Source organism: Gorilla gorilla, chromosome 11 (assembly GCF_029281585.2).
Source record: "Gorilla gorilla gorilla isolate KB3781 chromosome 11, NHGRI_mGorGor1-v2.1_pri, whole genome shotgun sequence".
NCBI lineage: Eukaryota > Metazoa > Chordata > Mammalia > Primates > Hominidae > Gorilla > Gorilla gorilla.
The window spans coordinates 61,816,270-61,840,222 of record NC_073235.2 but is presented as its reverse complement, the minus strand read 5'-3'; the positions used below and the strand labels follow the sequence as shown (position 1 = coordinate 61,840,222).

Sequence of the window (23,953 nt, the reverse complement as noted above, 5' to 3'; positions counted from 1 at the left end):
TTTCATGTAGAGATCTTTCACCTCCCTGGTTGGCTGCATTCCTAGGTATTTTATTGTTAGGAAAAGTAACTTTTTGTTTTGTTGATCTTTTGTATTTTTGTCTCAATTTGGTTTATTTCTGCTCTGATCTTTATTGTTTCTTTCCTTCTACTAATTTGGGGTTTGATTTGTTCTTGCATTTCCAGTTACTTGAAGGGCATTGCTAGATTGTTTACTTGAAATATTTCTACTTTATCGATGTAGGCATTTATTGCTATAAACTTGCTTCTTAATACTGCCTTTGCTGTGTCCCATACATTTTAGAATGTTGTGTTTCTGTTTTCATTTATTTCAATGAATTTTTAAATTTCATTCTTAATTTCTTCTTTTACCCAGTGGTTGTTCAGGACCCTGTTGTTTACATTTCATGTATTTGTATGGTTTTAAATGTTCCTCTTGTTACTGATTTATAGTTTATTTCCATGTAGTCAGAGAAGATACTTGATATGATTTCAAATTTTTAAAATTTTTTGAGATTTGAGTCCTAACATATGGTCAGTCCTGGCATATGTTCCATGTGCTGATGAAAATAATGTGTATTCTGCAGCTGGTGGATGAAATGTTCTGTACGTGTCCATTTGGTCTATGGTGCAGATTAAATTTGATGTTACTTTGTTGATTTTCTGTCTAGAAAATCTGTCCAATGCTGACAGTGGGATGTTGAAATCCCCAGCCATTATCATATTAGGATCTACCTCTACATTTGGATCTAATAATATTTGCTTTATGTATTGAGTGCTCTGGTATTGAGTGCATATATATTTACAATTATTATATTCTCTTGTTGATCCCTTTATTATATAATTGTCCATCTTTGTCTCTTTTTACAGCTTTTAACTTGAAGTTTGTTTGTTTGTTTTTTTTATCTGACATAAGTATAACTATTCCTCTTCACTTTTGGTTTTCATTTGCATGGGCTATTTCTATCCATCCATTCACTTTCAGTCTACATATGTCTTTACAGGTGAGGGGAGTTTCTTATAGGCAGCATATAGTTGGGCCTTGTTTTTTTAATCCAGCCAGTCTATGTCTTTTAAATGGGAAATTTAATTCATTTACATTCAAGATTACTATTTATAGGTGAGTGCTTACTCCTGTCATTTTATTGATTGCTTTTCTGTTGTTTTGTATAATCCTTTGTTCCTTACTTCCTTGATTATTATTTATTTTTGTGGCTGGGTGTTTTTCCATAAGGATACAGTTTATCATCAGGCTTTTTAAAATTATGTGTGTAATAATTTCCTTTCTCTTTCTCCTTTGTGTATTAGCTTTCCCAGTGAGTTTTATAGTTTCATATTTTCATGATGGTGGTTATCATCTTTTTACTTTCAGATATAGGAGTCCTTGAGCATTTCTTGCATGTTTAGCCTAGTGGTGATGAATTCCTTCAGTTTCCCTCAGTCTGTAAAAGATTCTTTTTCTCCTTCATTTCTGAAGGCTAGCTTTGCTGGGTATAATATTCTTGGCTGACAGGGTTTTTTTTTCTCTCACTACTTTGACTATATCATCCCATTCTCTCCTGGCCTGTAAGGTTTCTGCTGAGAAATCCACTGTTAGTCTAATGGAGATTTCCTTATATGTGACTTGACACTGTTAATGCTTTCAGAATTCTTTGTCTTTTGACTTCTTACAGGGTGACTATAATATGCCTCAAAGAGGACCTGTTTGGGTTGAATTTCTTGGGATTCTTCAAACTTCCTGTACCTGAATTTTCCTCTTTCTCCCAGGACGTGGAAAGTTTTCTACTATTATTTCATTAAATTTTTTTTCCTCACCTTTCCCTTCTCTTCACCTTCTGTAACACCCACAGGAATATTTGTTTGCTTAATGGTGTCCCATAAATCCTATAGGCTTTTTCCTTCTTTTTTCCTTTTTCTTTGTTTTCCTTTCTTTCTTTCCCCCCACCCCTTGGTCTGCCTGTGTTACTTCAAAAGACCTGTCTTCAGAAATTCTTTCTTCCCCTTGGTCTAGTCTGTCTTTTTGATCTAGTCTTGTATTTTTTACTTTATTCATTGAATTATTTAGCTCTAGAACTTCTGTTTGGTTCTTTTTTATATCTGTCTCTGTTGATTTTCTCATTCAAATCATGAATTGTTTTCCAGATTTTGTCTAATTGTCTTTATGTATTCTCCTATTTCTTCTGTCAAACCATATATTTGTACCCATTAGTCAATTTCTCTTACTCTCACTCTCTCCCTACCCTTCTCAGCCTCTGGTAACCACCAATCTACTCTCTACATTCTAGAGTAGAGTAGCTTTTTTAGTTCTCACATATGAGTGAGAACATATAATAATTTGTCTTTCTGTATCTGGCTTATTTCACCCAGGATAATGTCCTCCAGTCCATCCATTTTGCTGCAAATAACAGGATTTCATTCCTCTTTATGACTGAATAATATTCCATCCTGTAAATATACTGCATTTTCTTTATCCATTCATCTGTTGATGGGCATTTAGGTTGATTCCATATTTTAGCTATTGTGAATATTGCTGCAGTAAATATGGGAATACAAATATCTCTTTCATATATTGATTTTCTTTCTTTTCTATGTATACCCACTAATGGAATTGCTAGATCGTATGGTAGTTCTATTTTTAGATTTTTGAGGAACTTTCACACTGTTTTTCATAGTGGATAAGTTGGTTGTCTATCTTGATCTCACTTTTTTCAGTGTAGAAACTGTGAGTTAGGGGGAAATTTTCTGTGTGCTTGGTTCCTGGCAGAATGAGGGTAGAGAAGCATTGTAGATATGGAAGTCCAGTTCTCTTACCATCTGCTCAGAGTTTTTTCACTTCTCTCTTGCCACGGGAACTATCTCATCCTCATGTTTGAATTTTGGGATGTTGCTGGTGATCGTCTCAGTGCCGTATATTTATTTTGGGTTTTCTGAGTGGTTGGCGGCAGGGACGGGGGGGCATTGGAGGCAGGAACTGAAGCCAGCTTGTATCTGTGACACCATTTTGGAGTCCATCCTTCCTTTCTAAATATAAATATTCTACTGAGTTAAAGGGGAAGAATTTATCCTAGTATATAAGATAAAATAATTATATCTGAAGAGATGTTTAAGTTTATTCCATTTTTCATTTAATATGCATTTATTAAATACCTATTGCATCTCAGGCAGTGGACACCAAAAAATTGGATAAAGTGTCGTTCCTACCATAAGAAAGCTTGTCATATAATAGGGAGATCAGACATATACATATATGCAGAATCCAGTAGCTGATTGTTGAGAACAGAGTAATGTATGAATTTAGAAGAAGAAGAATACTGACTTCTGGCAGAGATATGGAAGATTTCATTTAGAAGTTGAAATGGAAGTTAAGAAAATGAGTATGGTTTGGACAATTGGAGACCAGGCAATATCATCCCAGGAAGTGGGAACAGCATGAGCAGAGCACGAGGATTGGGAAGCTTATCCCATGTTTGTGGAAGAGCAAATTATAGAATTTGACTGCAACATAAGATGTGTGAATGGGAACATGAAAAGGGATAGATTGAGGTATTTCAATGCCATGGTGAACATTTCCTAAAGAATAGGAAATCTTTGAAGGATTTTGAGCTACAGGATCATTGATTGTTCAGTCAATACACATGTATTGAGTGCCCATTATTTGCCTGCACTGTACTGGAGATAAATGAGTAAAAGCAGACATAGTCCTTGCTCTCATGGAATTTAGAAGTAGAAAAATATTCATCGAATAATTACACTACTATAAAATTACATTTATGACAAGGCTAAGGAGCATGGTCCTATGAGAACCTGTCAGAGAGGGACTTAGCTCCTGAAAGAGGTCAGGAAAGGATTCCTATCAGGATCCTTTCATGTTAAAGTGAATCTTAACATGAGACCTACGAAATGAGTGGCGTTAACTAGGTGAAGAGGAGCAGAGAAAAGCAATACAGATAAAGGTAATAGCATATTTGAAGCCCCTGCAGTCAAAGGAAAAATGGTGAGCACAGAAGGACCTGTACAGAAGAATAATGGAAGGAATGAAAACAGAAAGGAAGAGCAAAGGCTCAGAGGCTACCCAGAGATTTCCATTTAAGTGATCCCATGAAACTGATAAGCATTTTGGTCTAAAATCCTTCAAAATATTTTGCTGATTGTTCTTATACCTTTTATAATATCAAAAGTTTATAAATTTTATTTTTCAAACTTTTCTTACAACTATTTCTTTTAATTTTTTTCTTCTTATTTCCACCTAGTTTTAGGAAACACAAGGTAAAATCTTTTAGTAACAATCCTTGAGATCTGCCAGTATCCAATGCTGTATTTTAAGTAAAGGTAATTCACCCACCTAGCATTTTAAGAGGAAACCATAATAACACTGTTCTCTTGATATATAGGGTTGGATGTGTCCAGAGCCTGCATCAGAAAGGGAGGACTTGGTATATTTTGAACATAAGTCATTTACTAAATTGTGCAAGGAGCATGATGGAGAATTTACTGGCGAAGACGAAAGCAGTGCACATGCACTAGAACGGAAGAGTGACAACCCCCTAGATATAGCTGTAACCAGGCTGGCTGATTTGGAGCGGAACATTGAAAGAAGGTATCTGAAGAGCCCCTTAAGTACCACCATTCAGATCAAACTGGATAATGTGGGCACAGTTACTGTCCCTGCTCCTGCACCATCCGTTAGTGGTGATGGTGACGGGTAGGTTATTGAGATTAACTTGAAAAATTATTGTGCTTCTTCGCTAATTGGAGCCTATTTTCTATTGCCTGTTATCTATGTATCTTCTTGTATGTCTGTGATCCATACGGATCATGCTATTTGCATGGTGCTTTGTAAAAACTTTTTTTTTGTTATGTGCGTTGATAATCCTGCAAAGTGATCTTACATCTACCTGGTTGTGACTAAGCTTTGAGGCACGTAGCCGCAGTCTGTGCACTACATCAAATTTAGTTGCTTAAACCTTATACTTATTGGCTGTTACATGTTTTTGTCATTGCTTGGCTTTCAGTGTGATGATTGTTTCACATTCCGTAATCGTAAGTGTGGACATGACCTACTTAATTTTTCTATATTTCAATGCAGAATTGAAGAGGATATTGCTCCAGGGCTCAGGGTATGGAGAAGGGCATTATCAGAAGCTCGCAGTGCTGCACAGGTAGCTCTGTGCATTCAGCAATTACAGAAATCAATAGCATGGGAAAAATCAATTATGAAAGTTGTAAGTGTTTTTATTTAAGAAATATTATAACTAATTTACTTTGTCCTGTTTCTTCCAACCTCCAGATCTTTCTTAATTATACATTACCTATTGTCATAATAATGTATGCTATACTTGAGAGTTTTTCTAATTCTAAAAGATTTTTGATACTTTCCTCCTTACTGAAGGAACCTTTCAAATGTGTTATCTTTTTTTTAATCTTGCTTCTGCCTCCTTTGAATATCGTTTATAACTCTAACTGAAGTTGTCTCCCACATTCTGTCAGCACAATAGTTATTAATCTAAATCTTGAAGGCCGTTTCACTGTAGTAAACAGTTCCATTGCTAACATTACCTGCTATATTACTGCGTTGCTAAAATGTCTTTTTCTATCAGTTTTCATTTTTTAATTCTAAGAAGCACTTAGATAAGTAAATACAAGATAAGCAGAGAACTCTTAGTTTATGTGCTTATATCATGTATTTGGCATCAGATGTGGTTGACATGAACAGTAGATCCTTTAGTCTTTCTTCTACTAATTAAAATTGGTTTTCCACCTTCTTTCTACAACCCCAATTAGTTTATCATTTAGTTTATCACAAAAATCTCTATTTTGTGTCAGGCACCAAAATGGTGTGTGTTCAGAATACAGAGCTATAATTCATGTTTTCCAGAGAAATATTTACTTTAAATCATGTACAAGTGTCCCTCTTGCCTCTTTTATATTATCATATATAGAATTATCTATTATATGTAGTCTTTTATGAATTACTTTAACATTTGCTTTTTTGTTTGTTTTTTGAGACAGAGTCTCGCTCACCCAGGCTGGAGTGCAGTGGCACAATCTTGGCTCACTGCAACCTCCGCCTCCTGGGTTCAGGCGATTCTCCTGCATCAGCCTCCTGAGTAACTGGGATTACAGGCACCCACCACCATACCCGGCTAATTTTTGTATTTTTAGAAGAGATGGGGTTTCACTATGTTGGCAAAGCAAGTCTCAAACTCTTGACCTCAGGTGATCCGCCCACCTCAGCCTCCCAAAGTGCTAGGATTACAGGCGTGAGCCACCGTGCCTGGCTACCATTTACTTTGAATTACAGACTAGCTTTAAAATTTAAACATTTGAGATTCTTTTCATGAATGGTTAAAGGTGAAATTCCTTTACTTAAAATGGTTGTTTCCCTGAAGAAAAGAATTGATTCTTAAATAACTTAGCATTCTTTCTTTCGTTTTTACCTTTATGCTTAGACTACTCAAGGCCTTATTAATTCCACACAAATAAATTATGTTTCTTCTATGGTTTTTCACTGCTTCCTAAACTATCTATGAATCTGCAGTTTCATAATGTGCTGGAATACAGGGTCTTTCTCAATTCAGATTGGAATTTACTATAATTTTTTTTTTTTTTTTTTTTTTTTTGAGACAGAGTCTCTGTTGCCCAGGCTGGAGTGCAGTAGCAGAATCTCAGCTCACTACAACCTCAATCTCCTGGGTTCAAGCAATTCTCCTGCCCTCAGACTCCCGAGTAGCTGGGATTACAGGCGTGCACCACCATGCCCAGCTAAATTTTGTATTTTCAGTAAAGACAGTGTTTCACCATGTTGGCCAGGCTGGTCTTGAACTCCTGAACTCAAATGATCCGCCTGCCTTGGCCTCCCAAAGTGCTGGGATTACAAGCATGAGCCACCGCACCTGGCCCAGAATTTACTATAAATTTTAAGGCACTGTTCGATTCATTTAATAGTGTTTTTACCAGGTACAAATATTTTTTCCTTCTAAAAATTATTATTAAAACCAGCTTGAATGTCACCTTAGACAAATATATTTGGTGAGATCTAGGCAATAATGATTTTTTAAAAAAAGAGAGAGAAACTGAGACTGATTTCTTGCCAGGTATGGTGGTGCATGCTGATAGTCCCAGCTACTCCAGAGGCCAAGGCAGGATCATTTGAGCCCAAGAGTTCGAGGCTGTAGTGTGCTATGATTACACTTGAGAATAGCCACTGCACTATAGCCTGGGCAACATAATGAGACCTTGTCTGTAAATAAAACTGAAAAAAAAAGATTAAGTCCTAGATCAAAATTAAATTTGTATTTATATTTTTCTCATCTACACCAAAGCAATCATCATGATGTGTTCAGTTTTATTATAAACTTACACACATAAACCTAAAACTTGTATCAAAACCTGCCTTTATATTGATATATTTAAATTCTGCAATCTATAGCTTTATTTCCGTTTTTGCAAATTCATTAACCTTTCTCTTGTTCTTCATCTACTCTTATTAATCATATAACTCCATCTCTCACAATCTTCATTTCCTTTTTAAAATGCTTAATAATACATTTCTTGCTATGAAACTACCTTGAAAAGAAGGCAGTGTTTCATATTCAAAGATTAAAAGCACTTTATAACCTTTAGAGACATAACAGTGCCTATATTAATCCTCATAGTAAGTCCTGACAAAATATTAAAGTGCTCAATATCTTTAGAAATACCCTTTTGGACAAAGACCAAGCTTATCAAGAAAAAGAGGGAGTTGTCATAATTTGCCTCCAGATAATTCTCTACCCACAGTATGCTTTATATTGTTAAACAGTAGGCAGCATCCACTATTTTTTACTGTAGTAGCAGAGGAATTAAAACCAAATAATAATATATTTACTGTAACATATTGTGAGCTATTACTATAATTTTTCAAAATTGTTATGAGTTTGATATCTGTCACCCTTTCTTTAAAAGTATCAGGAAATAATTTTATTTTTAAATCCTAAGTGTGAGATGTAAGACAGATCTTGTAGCATTTATAGTTGCCTAGTAGAGAAAACAATGAGTATTTACTTATGTTCATGAATCTGATTTTTAAATTGTGTTGTTACAGGGATATACATATAACCTTGCAATTGTTATTTCTCAGTGAATACTTTTACAATAGAAGTTTTAACGATGTAACTCAAATATGGAGAAACAACACCATCTTAAGGTATTCAGTGATGGTGATGTTAGGAAAGGTCAAAAAATAGATACTGATTATTGGAATGTTAAACTGCTGCTTTTGCCCTTGGTAACCGTGCCAATGTTAATATGAAATATATAGTATATACATTTGATAAACATTTGTTAACTTGAATAGTGTGTCTGCTGTTTTGATAAGATTCTACAACTATCATTGGTATACATACTAAGTTATAAGAAGACCATTTTAGACTTTCCCAGACTAAGATATAATGTTGCATTGAAAATTAAAGTAAGTTTGAACAGTTAAGCTATTTTGTTTTTAAGAGCATATAAATACCTAACTTTAAAGTAGTTTAAATGATTTCTGGTTAAATGTTTTCATTTTTAAAAATATGGACTGCAGGACATTTTCTTTTGTGACTGGAGTATGAACTGGATGTCAAAAAACAGTGTTAATGCTTACCGTCTTTTAAAGCCATCTTGGAAGTTTTTACTTGTCTAACTTTTCTTCTTTCCTTTGTAAAACTTACTGTACAGAATATGTGTACATGGAAAAAGTCTTCTTTTTGCAGATTTAAAGTCTTTAATTATATTAGAAAATTTTCAGTAGAAAACAACTAGTTTTATTTTTAATTCTAAAAAAATAAATAATGACCTCTTAACTTCTTACATGTATTGTATCTTTTTTCCTTAGAAACCATTTTGTAGGATCCATTTGCTGCACTTGTGACACATGTTTGATTTGGGTTGATTTTCAAAGTTTCCTGGTTTGAACACATTTTCCAATCTATCACAATATATAGATGAATTAGTCAAAAATCTAGGGTTATCTTTTTATTATACATAATTATGATACTAATACAAGTTTTCTAATTTTGATTTTAAAAAATACTCTAACTCTTATTTCTTTCTCAGGATATCATGAGGATGCTAAGATAAGCAAAAGATGAAGCACATTAAACAAATAAAACACCATGTATTAAAGCTATTCATTGCTTTATGTGCTCTAATGTCATGTTAATTATTTCATATGTTAATGTGTACATGCTTCTGAAGTGTGTGCAAGGCATTCTGCCTCTAGCTTTGTTCTTTGCAGTGTACTTGAAATGTGCATTTACCCCAATAGAACTGCTCACCCGTCATGTGGTCCATATCTGTGTAACGAAAGATACATAGATGTGTATGGCTACTGTATATTTGTTAGCAAGCGGAATGTTCATTACTAATATAAATTAGGAATTATGGTGTGTTTAACATCCCAATAACTATTATTAATGGCAGAGGGTTAATTTTAAATGATTTTTCATGTATTATAGTACTGCCAAATCTGTCGAAAGGGAGATAATGAAGAACTGCTTCTTCTTTGTGATGGCTGTGACAAAGGCTGTCATACCTACTGCCATAGACCCAAGATTACAACAATCCCAGATGGAGACTGGTTTTGTCCAGCTTGCATTGCTAAGGTAAGACCAATCTAAAACTAAACTTTTTATTTTATTTTATCTTTTTATTATTTTTTTAATACATGGTCTCAGTTGCCCAGGCTGGAGTGCAGTGGTATGATCATAGCCCACTACAGCCTAAAACTCCTGGGCTCAAGCTATCCTCTGGCCTCAATCTCTTGAGTAGCTGAGACTACAGGCGTGCACTGCACCCAGCTAATTTTTTTTTTTTTTTTTTTGAGAGAGAGATAGGGTCTTGCTATGTTGCCTACAGTGGTCTCATCCCTGGCCTCAAGCAATCTTCCTACCTCAGCCTGCCAAGTCACTGGAATTACAAATGCAAGCCACTGCACAGGGCTCCAAACAACTTTTTAATTACTAGATCAAAATGCAGAATTTTATGGTGTTTATTTTTGAAGGCAGACTCTAGGTATTCCCTACCTCAGTTACTTTCTCCCATGTTTAATCTCTTAACCTAATTATTAACAGTAAGCTAATTGTTAACAATCTCTTAACCTAATTTTTAACTACCTCCTCTCCATAAACTCACTTCAAACATCCATCTGTCCACCTCCTTTCTTCCCTTCCAGTTCGCTCCCTGTAGCACTTCAACTCCAACAATCCTTGGATCTCACCAGGACTTTCGGTTTGTCTTAAGACTTTTCACTGTTGCTTTCCCACTTCATATCCTCTCTTTCCTCCTATTCTGTCTTATGTGTCATTATCCCATTATCCCAATCATTGCTTCCACCATTAGGTCCTTTGCCTGCCCCTGCCCTTGGTAAAACCATTATTCTGGTTAATACAACTCTCTGATTTCTCTAGCACCTATACCTCTGTATCTGAATATAGCTGTGTAATACTCAGCCTTTAAATTCAAGGCTTTAAGGCCTGGGTATGTTGGCTCACACCTGTAATTCAAGCACTTTGGGAGGCCTAGGCGAGCAGATCACTTGAGGCCAGGAGATCAAGACCAGCCTGGCCAACATGGCAAAACCCCATCTCTACTAAAAATACAAAATTTTAGCCAGGCAAAAATTAGTGGTGGCACATGCCTGTAGTCCCAACTATTTGGGGGGCTCAGGCAGGAGAACCGCTTGAACCTCAGAGGCGGAGGTTGCAGTAAACCCAGATCATGCCACTGCACTCCAGCCTGAGTGACAGAGTGAGACTCCATCTCTAAATTAATAAATAAATAAATAAGGTGTTAGAGGCCTTTAATGATGTCAATAATTTATCTCTAGCTCTGCCTCCTCCATCTTCATTCTCAACTTATTGTCATTCAACTGAGAAAATGGAAGTCATCGGAAGAAAATATCACATCTTGCCAGCACATCTGCTGTCCTTCTGCATCCGGGCTCACATACCTTACCTTCTCTGCTGTTGCCATGAACTCCTAACTAAGCGAATTTTCCCACTTGTGCCTCAGATCCCATCCATTCTTACCTCCTTGGGAATATTATTCCAGCAGTTCTCCCTTCTCCTGCATCACCAATTTCTCCTTCTCCACTGGGTTCCTCTCTATAGCCTACTGATGTGCTGCTATCTCTCCCATCTTAAGAAAACTAAACAAAAACCCTCTTCTGTCCTCACTTCTCCCTTGATCCAGTTCCTCCATTTTTTCCTTCCATTTACAGAAAAACACTTGGAAAATTTTTTGTTCTGGTTCTATCTAATATCTCTCCTCTGGTTCACTCTTTGTTTTTTAAGACAGAATCTTGATCTGTTGCCTTGGCTGGAATGCAGTGACACTGTCACGGTTTATTGCAGTCTTGAGTCCCCCAGGTTCAAGTTATCCTCTCACCTCAGCCTCCCAAGCAGCAGGGACTACAGGCCTGTGCCACTATGCCTGGCTATTTTTGTTTTAATTTTGTAGAGATGGGTTCTCTCTATGTGCCCAGGCTGGTCTCAAACTCCTGGGCTCAGCTGATCCTCGCACTACAGCCTCTGAAGTCTGGGATTACAGGTGTGAGACAACACACTTGGCCCTGATTCACTCTTGAACTCACTATAGATTTTCACCTCCACAGCTTCTCCAAAAGTGCTCTTATCGTGGCCACAAACAGCATTCACATTTCTCACTCCAGTGATCAGTGCCTATGTCATCTGACCTATTACATTTGATAGAGCTGAACGCTCTCTCCTCTTTGAAACATTGATTTTCACTTGACTTCTAGGATACCATACTCTCCTGGTTTTCTTTCCAGTCTTTGCTTCTTCTCAAATCTTCATCAGTTTCTCCCCACCTTCCTGATCTGTAAACATGGGAGTGCTTTTTTTGCCTCAAGGTTATCATTTGTAAAATGGGATAGTATCTGCTTTGTGGGGATTTGTGAAGATCAAATAAGGTCATCAATGTGAAAGTTTTTATAACTTTATAGTTCTGTGAAATGTTTATTTTAGTACTCTATATTTTAGACTATATTTCACAAGATAGCAAGTGGTCTTACATGGCATCATATTCACTAATAGTCATTTTTTGATTATTTTGATTATTCTCATTGATCATTTTTGTCATACATAGTTAAATATAACTTAACAGCAGTCTTCACTGGTTGTACATAAAATTTTCTTATAACTTCATAACTTAAGTTATAGAAAGTTTCTCTAATACTCTATGAATTACTAACAGATTAGTGTTTTTGGTCTTGGGAGTATCACCTGGTAGGTCATTGGACGTTTGTTTTCAATAAATTTTCTTAAATTAGTATCCTAGCTATCTACCATTCAAGCAGTAAACTTGGAGACATAAGATCTGTAATCTCATTCAAGCCCTTCTATGTGAGTACAGCTTTCTAAGCTTCTGCTTTTTTTGTTTTTTAAATGTAGTGAACTAGATATTTCTTACAACAGTAAAACTCTAAACATTGGTTTTGATATATAATGAAGAGTTAAGGTTTTTAAAGTATCTTTCAATTTAATTCATAGTTATTTAAAAATATTTATGCTATACATACACCTTGCTCTCAAGTGGCTTTTTCTGCATACATTATCCTGATTAACTGTTTTTACTCTGCATGTATGTGTGTGTGTGTATGTATGTATATATGTGAACACAGGATCACAGAATCGAAAAGATGTGTATGTGTTTGTTTGTGTGTGTGTGCATATATATACAACATAGCTATACCCCAGTATCTGCAAATCTGCAAGGGATTCGCTCCAGGATCCACCATGGGTACCAGAGTCACAGATGCTCAAGTTCCTTATATAAAATGGAATATTATTTGCTATAACCTACACACATCCTCCTGTATACTCTAAGTCATCTCTAGATTATTTATAATACGCAATAAAACTATGTAATAAATACCCAATAAATGCTATGCAAATAGTTGTTAGACTATATTGTTTTTTATTTATTATTTTTTAATTATTGTTTTGTTATGAGGGGGTTGGATTTTTTGCTTTATATTTTCTTTTTTTTTTTCCTATTAAGACAGAGTCTCACTCTGTTGCCCAGGCTGGAGTGCAGTGGCATGATCTTGGCTCACTGCTGCAACCTCCACCTCCTGGGTTCAAGTGATTCTCCTGCCTCAGCCTCCTGAGTAGCTGAGATTACAGGCGTGCACCACAATGCCTGGTTAGCTTTTGTATTTTTAGTAGAGATGGGGTTTTGCCATGTTGGCCAAGCTGGTCTCAAACTCCTAACCTCAAGTTATCTGCCTGCCTCGGCCTCCCAAAGTGCTAGGATTACAGGCATGAGCCACTGTGCCCGGCCTTTGTTTTATATTTTCCATCTGCAGCTGGTTGAATCCACAGATGTAGAACCTGCAGATATGGAGGGCCAATTATATGAATATACACTCTTAGATACACACACACACACACATACACCCACAAACTCACATATTAGACATTTCAAACTTCAGTGCCTACAAAAGCCAAGTAAATGACATGAAAGAGTTCATTGGACCCCTCGTGGGCACTGTGGCAAACAGGGGAGTCATGGCCCTATTTAAATTTAATAGTCAAAGCTCAACTCCACCCAGTTGTTGCCATGTAGGAATGTGGGCCCCATGTTTCAGAACCCACTAATATTTCAAGGGAAGTCAAGACTATGGATTTTTATGTCCTCCCAAATATTAAATATTGGAAATAAATTCAGAATTTTTACAAGCATTATATGAACCAAATACATTCTGTGGCCTGTTTGAAGCCTGTGAGCCACCAGTTCGTGACTTCTATCAATATATAAACTAGAAAGATATGTACCATTGTTCATGAAATCTGATAAGTTTTGCTTAAGACCCACTAAGTTCCTCTTTGAATCTGTACTCTAGCCAAGAAAAGGTGATGGGGGTTGGGGGGATGCCCTGCCCAAGAGCAAAGTAATCAGGTAACAGAGTAACTTGATAAAAGTTTGCTTTTAAAGTATGTGTATGTGCACTATCTAATGAGATCATCAGCTGACACACATCTTTTTTTGTCTTTAAAAAATCACAAGTTTTTTGATTCTGTGATTTCAATTTCATACTTTCTTTTTTTTTTTTTTCGTTTTGAGGCTGAGTCTCATTCCGTCACCCAGGCTGGAGTGCAGTGGTGTGATCTCAGCTCACTGCAACCTCCACCTCCTAGGTTCAAGTGATTCTTGTGCCTCAACCTCCTAAGTAGCTGAGATTACAGGTGTGCACCACCACACCCAGCCAATTTTTGTATTTTTGGTAGAGGCGGGGTTTCACCATGTTGGCCAAGCTGGTCTCAAACTCCTGACCTCAGGCGATCTGCCCCCATTGGGCCTCCCAAAGCGCTGGGATTACAGGCGTGAGTTACCGCGCCTGGCCCAATTTCATATTTTCTTATTGTGAATATTAATTTGTTAGAAAATTATCCCAAATAATATTTTAGTTCAAATAGAAACTAAATGTTTTGGCCCACTATTCATAATTCCAGCTCTGTTTTAAGTAACACAGCTATTTAATCTAACTTGTCATTAAATGGACTTTTTCTTCATTATATTAAGTTCTCTTTTTTAATGATTTTAGAGATTCAGAGTAAAAGCTCAGTGTAATATAAAAACCCAAAATAATCAGATTTTAATGAATATAAGTAACTAAATGGAGAAGAGACTGAATAAAACATATTAATTATTTCAGTTAGTGATGGGGGTTGTGATTCTTTGATATGATATGGTGAAAGTGTTGGATTTATGGTTTGCCTTATTTAGTCAATTAAAATATCTCCTTAACTATACTTTAACCTGCCAATAAAGAAACAAATAATTTTAACTGCATTTTTAAGTAATGTACTGGCAGGGGTCATGAAATCCTCAAAGACAATGCTATGAAATACTCCAAAGGAATGTTTTTCAGCCAATTTTAAGAATACAACCAACTTTATTAGCCAGGCATGGGGGCTCACACTCGTAGCCCCAGCTACTCGGGTGGCTGATGTGGGAGGATGTCTTGAGCCCGGGAGGTTGAGGCTGCAGTAAGCCATGATTGTACCACTGCACTCCCAGCCTGGGCAACAGAGCGAGACTGCCTCAAAAAAAAAAAAAAAAAAAGATTGCAGCCAACTTTAAATTATTGCTACACTGATTATGTGACTTTGCAGTCTAGGATTTCTTAACAATCTGGTTAAGGGAATAGTAGTTTTCTAAAAGTGTTTGGTGTGTACCACATATTTGGAAAATAAAAATAAAAGCCAACGTTGCCAGAAGTTTACGTATCTTTCTTTCATGATCTGTTATATTTATTATAACATTTAACTCTCAAAAGGCAGATTTTTTTTTCTCTATGAATACAGGGTGGGGCACCCTTCTTGTTGCATCAGTGTGCTGCCTGCAATTTGTAGTTATATTGCATAAGACAATGTTGAGAGTTCTTTTTTGCATGTAATTCTAGAGCTAGAATGACTTTAGCAAGTATGTGGCTTGTCATCCTTATTTTTTAAGGGAGAAAACAGGGCCTCACAAATATTTTTGCTTAAAGTTAGTAGCAGAGCCATAGCTGGAATTCATATCCTTCGATTCCAAGTATAATGTCCTTTATGTCATTTCTTTCTATGTTGTTTTTCTCAAAAACAGACATCTTTTTACCCCATCTTTCACCACTGCTTTGTTCACACCTGGGAACCACAAGTTTGTGGAACTCTCTTCTTATTGCAAATACCTGTTATCTTTTATCCAGGAAAAAAAATCAAATCAATTTCTAGTAGATTGGATCACTTGGACTTCTCTATTTGACACTTCCTTAGCTCTTTTTCATTTTTTGGCCTGGCTTTTTATTACCTCTTCAACTTTCTTATTAACAATCTCAATATTTTCATTTATATTCATCTTTGTTCCTAATTCTGTTGTGCTCCAGAAGAGAATTCTTTTGTATCTTTAAACTCATTCAAGTAGTGACCTAGACTGAAAGAATACTACAGACACCTTCTGTAGATGAATTACCATGAGATTAGCATCTTCAAGTTTTAAGAATTCTTAAGATGAATAGACTTTTCATGTTTTATTAGATTTTATCCTTATATTATGAAAGGAAAAAATACACAGATCTTTCTTAAGAATAATAGTTATCAACATTCTAGATCAGAGTTATTCTTTTTACTTATTTGTCCTGTCAGACTTTCATAATTTAAAATAATAGGTATGTAGACAGTCACTTTCTTACACCTCATTTACTTTTTTTAAATTAAAGGCAAGTGGTCAAACTCTAAAAATCAAAAAACTTCATGTCAAAGGAAAAAAGACTAATGAGTCAAAGAAAGGCAAGAAGGTAACTTTAACAGGAGATACTGAAGATGAAGACTCTGCATCTACAAGTAGTTCACTAAAAAGAGGAAACAAAGACCTCAAGAAAAGAAAAATGGAGGAAAACACTTCCATTAACTTGTCAAAACAAGAAAGTTTTACTTCAGTTAAGAAACCTAAAAGAGATGACTCCAAGGACCTAGCTCTTTGCAGGTATTATTTCCGTTTTCATGCACTGTATATTTATAATGTCCCATTTTATTTGTTTAGAAACCTTTTACCATATTAAAGCTTTCTTTCTGATAATTTATGTAAATAAAAAAATGTAAAGCATAAATGTTAAGAAAATATATAAGTAAAAGTATAGTAAATATATTCCTTTATCTTCTTTTAATGTTAATTTGCATTGAGTTTTTATTTGAAAGATTATAATTGGGCCTGGCACAGTGGCTCACACCTGAAATCCCAGCACTTTGAGAGGTCAAGACAGGTGGGTCACCTGAGGTCAGGAGTTCAAGACCAGCCTGGCCAACATGGTGAAACCCTGTCTCTACTAAAAATACAAAAATTAGCTGGGTGTAGTGGCGTGCACCCGTAATCCCAGCTACTCGAGGGGCTGAGGCAGGAGAATCACTTGAACCCAGGAGGCAGGTGTTGTAGTGAGCCGAGATGGTGCCACTGTTCTCCAGTCTGGGTGATAGAGCAAGACCCTATCTGATATATCATATATATAATAACTGAAAGCTTTTTTAATTAAAAAATAAGACAGTTGTAAAGTATGGATACTGATTTCAAACATTATTTTCTTTAGTATGATTCTGACTGAAATGGAAACTCATGAGGATGCATGGCCTTTTCTACTTCCTGTAAACTTGAAACTTGTTCCTGGTTATAAGAAAGTTATTAAGAAGCCTATGGATTTTTCCACAATTAGAGAGAAACTAAGTAGTGGACAGTAAGTAAATCATTTCAGTTGACTAAATATTTATTGAATACCTGATATATGCTAGGCATATTTTTAGTGAGCCAAAGATATTTTAATTAACAGCAAGATATAGGCCCTGCCTTTGAGGCAGGTGTGTGTGTGTGTGTGTGTGTGTGTGTGTGTGTGTGTGTGTATTTGGTTAGAGTAGAATAGTATAGAAGAGAAACCAACTAAAATTATTTAAGAAATTAAAAACCCGTGTAATAAACCTGCTTTTGACATTGAAAGAGCACCACAAACCCAAGCTGAAGGTAAGGAAAAGTATCAGGAGAGCCTCCCAAAGTAAGTAACATATAAGCCGGAATTTGTATTTTGCATCCATGGAGTATCAAGCACACGTCATATGGATTTAACAAAAATTGACTCAAATATTGTTAGATTATCACAATGTAGAAATAGAAGATCTTTGGAAGCTTTACATATTAAGAGCTTTAATGTGAGTTATTGGAGAATACCAAAATTCCATTTATTAAATGCGGGAGAGAAAGCTTATTTGCTCTTCTCTACCATATTCTCTTTGCAATCCTATTCCAAGAAGAAAGTTACTTACTTTGGGAGGCTTTCCTGATACTCATACAATATATATTTTAATTACATTGTTATTATCCAGGATATTATTTAGTTCTTCCTATACATTCTTTTGGTGAAAATAACTGTTCTCTATGATTTATATTCAATTTAGAAGAGTTAAATAGAACTTATAATGATCAGCATCCCTCACATATATCAACTGATTTACTAGGTTGACCAAATGACGAATTTATTTCTTTGGAGGATGAAATAACAGCCGTCCAAAGGTTTATGTCTGTTTTGTTTTATTATTTTTTAATTACAGAAGGGACCTGCCTAAATTAAGGAAGCATTTAAATGATTGATTGGTACTGATTGGTTCCAATATGCAAACACTGTTATCTAGATATGGACTAGTTCTTTTGTTTGTTCTTTTTTTTTTTTGAGAGAGTTTCACTTTTGTTGGCCAAGGTGGAGTGCAGTGGTGCATCTCGGCTCACTGCAACCTCCGCCTCCCGGGTTCAAGTGATTCTCCTGCCTCAGCCTCCCAAGTAGCTGGGATTACAGGTGCACGCCACCATGCCTGGCTGATTTTTTGTATTTTTAGTATAAACAGGGTTTCACCATGTTAGCCAGGCTGGTCTCGAACTCCTGACCTCAGGTGATCCGCCCACCTCCACCTCCTAAAGTGCTGGGATTACAGGCATGAGCCACCTCACCCAGCCTCTTTTGTTTGTTCTATCAAAATAGTTGTCTAGGTAGATGGCACAATGAAATTTATAACTAACATGGCCAAGAAAAAGAATTACACATGAAGACTTTACTAGTATTTAAATTAACTCTTGATTTTAACTTCCATGATCTTTCAATTTCTGGATAAAAGATTAACATAAACCTCAAAATTCCTAAAACAAATAGGCTTAGAAATATATATAACAAAAAAATGCTACAAAATCATATGAGCCAGGCAAGGTGGCTCACGCCTGTAATCCCAGCACTTTGGGAGGTGGAGGCAGATGGATCACTTAAAGTCAGGAGTTCAAGACCAGCCTGGCCAATATGGTGAACTCTCGTCTCTACTAAAAGTACAAAAATTAGCTGGGCATGGTGGTGTATGCCTGTAGTCCCAGCTACTCAGGGATGAGGCACGAGAATCACTTGAAACCGGAGGTGCAGGTTGCAGTGAGTTATCTCGCCACTGCACTCCAGCCTGGGCAACAGAGTGAGACTGTCTCAAAAAAAAAAAAAAAAAAAAAAAGCTACAAAATCAGAGCTCCTTTGAAAAATGAGTCCCGGTGAATGGAGGAAGTCACAGGGGAAGAGGAAGAGAGAAGGAAACAGTCTGTGTATTCCTGTTTGTGATGCCAGGTGTGTGGGAAGCAAAATTTCAGTGGATTCAAGCTCCTCAAACTCTCCACTTTGAGTTGTTTGATTAAACCCAAATTAATGAGTTGGAACCAAAACTCACAAACCATATTTCAAATTTTTAAACTAGAAATTTTTAGAATAGAGGGAGGGGCCTACTTACATGAATTTTTCTGAGTTCCATTAGCTGCCCCATCCCATAAAGGAAGGACACACATATGAGTTGTATACTTTTTTCACCTAGAATCTCACCCAGAATTCTCTCCTGGACTCCACTCTCCCTAATGTTAATCATTAACCTTTTCTTAGGGTAAGGAACAAAGGCAGAAGTAGTTCTCAAATCAACTTTAAAATATTTTATAAAAATCATTCCCACACAGATTGTATGATTCCATTTAGATGAAGTATCTAGAATAGATAAATCCATAGAGACAGATAGAAGATTGGTGGTTGCCAGGTACTGGGAAGAGGGAGGAATGGGGAATAACTGTTTAATGAGTATGATGTTTCCTTTCAGGGTGATGACAGTGTTTTAGAGGTGACGATAATACAGTGTTGTGACTTAAATGCCACTGAACTGTCCACCTTAATATGGTTAATTTTATGTGAATTTCTTAACCTTAATAAAAATAAGCAAATAATTCCTAGGAAAATGGATGAGGTTACATAAGGGCTGACTTAACTCTGTGAGCACATTACACATTGAGAAATATTTCTTTCGTTATCACACAGAAGAAGCGAGTGAAAGGTCATACAAGATATTTCACCAAAGAAATAGAATTCCACTTTGACAAGGTCTCACAGCGTCAGTGCCTCATAGGGTATTTCTCTTTTTTTAATTTTTATTTTAATTTTTGCAGGTACACAGTAGGTGTATATATTTATGGACTACATGAGATACAGGCATGCAATGCATAATAATCACATCATGGAAAATTGGGTATTCATCACCTCAAGCATTTATCCTTTGTGTTACAGATAATCCACTTCTACTCTTTTACTTATTTTAAAGTGTACAATTAAACTATGATTGACTATAGTCTCCTTGTTGTGCTGTCACATACTAGGTCTTATTCATTCCTTCTATTTTTTTGTACCCATTAACTATCGTCACCTCCCCACTGTGCTTCCCAGCCTCTGGTAACCATCCTTCTACTCTGTTTCCATGAGCTCAATTGTTTTGATTTTTAGATCCCACAAATAAGTGAGAACACGTGATGTTTGTGTTTCTGTGCCTGGCTTATTTCACTTAATATAATGACCTCCAGTTTGATCCACGTTGTTTCAAATGACAAAATCTCATTCTTTTTTTATGGCTGAATGGTGCGCCATTGTGTTTAAGTACCATGTTTTCTTTATCCATTCGTCTGTTGATGGACACTTAGATTGCTTCCAAACCTTGGCTATTGTGAACAGTGCTGCACCAAACATAGGAGTGCAAATATCTCTTTCATATACTGACGTCCTTTCTTTTGGGTATATACTCAGCTGTGGGATTGCTGGATCACATGGTAGCTCTGTTTTTAGTTTTTTTGAGGAACCTACAAACTGTTCTCCATAGTGGTTGTACTAATTTACACTCATGGGATATTTTTAATGGTTACATTATTTTAGTATACAGATTGTCATAGGTTAGAATTAACTTAAAATTTGCATTTCTAAAAGCTGTCTTTTAAAATGTATTGAATTGGCTTGAGTTGGTTTGAAATGACCATTCCCTTCTTACTAATAAGCTTATGCAGATTCATTCACCTTTCTTTTCTCTTTTCTGTTTTTCTACAGAGAAAGAGAATTGGGCTTATCCCGCCAGAAAAGCACAGAAGCCACAGTGCTTCTTGTTGAAAGACAGACCCTCATAATGTTACCTCTAGTAGAAAGATAGCATGTGCTTGTTTTGCTTGTTTGGGTTCATCATACTCTATTGCTTGGGCAGAAGAGCACATATGAAGAGAAGAGAAATGGGAAATGGGGAAGACAACGCAGAGCACCATATCTTGGGGTGTATATAAAAGCTACAGGACAAGTGTAATTTTTATCATTGCATGGGGAGCGTTGACATAATTTCTACTGCAGCTGAGCATTTTTTAATATGGATAATAGGATTCTGCAAGTGATACATTTGGTCAGAGAACTTAATAAACTAGTCAAGTGGGAAAGGTCCTGTGACAGAATTGTGTGATACAGGTCAAACAGGAGTTGGGTTATGGGGAAAATGCCAGTTGAAATATGTTTTGATCTTTGGAGAAACCTATTTTTTCATTTAACCTGTTCTTTAAATCCAGTATGTTCCAGAACATACAAAAATGTTTAAATGTTCCATTTGTAAGAGGATATCATATATTTTATATCAATTTAAATGCAGTTATCCTAATCATTTTTCTTTCATTTTTACCCTTTATTAACTCTTCATTTGTTTACAAAACAAACCCACTCTATGAACGCAATCTCTAATTATGTGTTTTCTTTCAGGTATCCAAACCTTGAAACCTTTGCTCTAGATGTCAGGCTTGTTTTTGACAACTGTGAAACATTTAATGAAGATGATTCTGATATAGGCAGAGCTGGCCACAATATGAGGAAGTATTTTGAAAAAAAGTGGACAGATACTTTCAAAGTGAGCTGAAGTTATAATAATCTCTTTATTTTTTTCCTTTTAAACAAGGACAAATGAGACCAGCAATGTGAACTGTATTTACATAAACGTGCAAGGCACATACATAATGACTTTCTTTTTCCTTAAGATAAGTATAAAAAAAAAGTATCAGAAGAATGATACCATTTTTAAAGGCTTCATTCCTACAACAACCAAGGCCCTCGGTTATTGGTTTGTGTGATTTATCAGCTAATTTAGGTAGAACAGGGAAGCACACCCAAAGAATTTTCAAAGGAAAGGGTGTTATAGTGCAATAGCAATTAAAATATATCAAATCGCACTGAATACTCAACACCAGAGCTCTAATGTGGGAAATGGTTCTCCTTTCCCTCTCAATAAATATCTATTTTTCATTTTTTTACTTTGTAGTTTATTTTTTAGTGAATGTATTTAATTTTATGAATTATTTATGATTAAACCACATCCAGAATCTTCGTTTTCTGTGAAAAGGAAGAACTAGAAAATTGCTTTAAATCTTGAAAATACAACAAGGAATGTTTTAAAATATAAAACAAAGCCAAGTTAAACTGTTTACACTGATGTGCTATAAAAGCACCAAAAAGAAACTTTACTGTAGAGTTACAAGTACATTTATATATATATGTTGCTGCATCACTTGTGTAGTTAAATTGTATTTCAAAACAGTGAAAAAATTGACATGTATATACTGTTCATTCTTGTTTATATTGTCTTGTTTTAAATATGTATTATGTGTATATATTGTTTGCAGACATTATTGTTCATGCCTTAGAGGATTGTAGCATTTTATTTTCGTCTGAAGGTAATGATAGCTATACAGTCTGTACAGTAATTATCCTCTACCAACACTGTGGCGTCTCCTTAATCTTGGTAGTGCCTGCCTTTGAAACAGGGTGTAGGGGATATTAGTTTTCCATTTTTCTATTTTGTTATATAATTTTAAGCCACCAGGGCCTAAATTAAAGTATAATCATTTGTATCCATGTGGAATAAAATTGTGACAATTTCCTACGCACACAGTATTTTTTCATAGAAACATTTCCCTCCCATTTGCCTTGCCTCAGAAATAAATTTAAAAGACGTTTGTAACCACTGTGTTTTATCTACTGTGTGTTGTGGTGGCCTGTTGGAGGCAAATAGATCAGATTTTTTTTGTACCTATGTAAGAGTACTTGAAGTTTTATTTAAAACAAAATGTTGTGGAAAAGGTAGCATTCTTTTTTTAGGAGTGTTATTTTTCACTATGTGTGGCACGGATACAATAAAAGACTTTTACAAACTAATTTTTTAGTTTTTCTTAATGTACCTGAAAATATATTCTTTTTTAAAAGCCAGTTAATTTAAATTTGATTTTTACAGAGACCTGCAGGAGGAACAGTGTGTAGAGTGTGGTTCAAAGAGCACTGGGCAGGGTGGAAGAGGGTGAGTTTAAGTCAGGTGGCCAAACTTCTGTAGCCTGTAAGCCTCACTGGTCTGCGAACTTCTCCGGACCTGGTCTTCTTTCTTATTTCACATTTTCAAGATGAAAATATTAGAATACATTAGATCTTGTTCTGGTCTGAAAAATGCCTCTATGGGTAGCCAAATAACTCAGTTGTCAAGAAGAAGAACGGATATATAAATTAGTCTAATAAGACATGTATTTCTCCAAGAATTCAAGAAATACAATTTGCTGCCCTGCCAGGCTCCGCCAGACTCCGGAGAATCATTGGCGTACAAGACAGGCCTTGCCTTCATGGAGCTTATAGCCCCTTGAAGTGGGCCTTAGATAATGTCCACTGCTTTTTATCATGAAGAGAGAATAGAAATGTTTTGCAAAAAATTTTTTTAACTTCACAAAGCTTCAAAGCCACAGAGTATTTTCAGTATCTCTAGATTGTTTGTGAAGACTTACATGAAAATCAGCTGTTATTATGTAAATATGTCAGTTTCTGTTAACCAGATATTGCAGTGATGCCTTAAAGGGGCTGGTGCTTAAGCAAAAATGCTTTGTAGAGCAGGGAAGAAGGCAGCACTGTGAATAAAAGTGTCTGGTTTTTGTGTTTCTAGAACTGCCTGATGCTCCATGGGGATTCTTCATGATGATTTTTTTTTTTGCCTTAGAGATTATATATGCTTATGTTAATTTATATTAGATGGTATATAAGGGGCTTGATAATAACATGT

The 23,953-nt window shown here is 35.8% G+C and overlaps 1 protein-coding gene across 14 annotated transcripts in view; it reads left to right on the top strand.

Annotated features, from left to right (window-relative positions):
* Positions 1–23,953, top strand: part of BAZ2B (bromodomain adjacent to zinc finger domain 2B) — a 403,884-nt gene that overhangs the window by 377,166 nt on the left and 2,765 nt on the right. For all 14 annotated transcript variants that reach the window (XM_063694870.1, XM_063694875.1, XM_063694874.1 and 11 more), the window contains 6 exons: positions 4,391–4,701; positions 5,086–5,221; positions 9,476–9,622; positions 16,243–16,508; positions 17,107–17,250; positions 21,625–21,769. In XM_063694870.1, the coding sequence (XP_063550940.1) occupies positions 4,391–4,701; positions 5,086–5,221; positions 9,476–9,622; positions 16,243–16,508; positions 17,107–17,250; positions 21,625–21,769 (1,149 nt within the window). The remainder of the gene's footprint in view (positions 1–4,390; positions 4,702–5,085; positions 5,222–9,475; positions 9,623–16,242; positions 16,509–17,106; positions 17,251–21,624; positions 21,770–23,953) is intronic.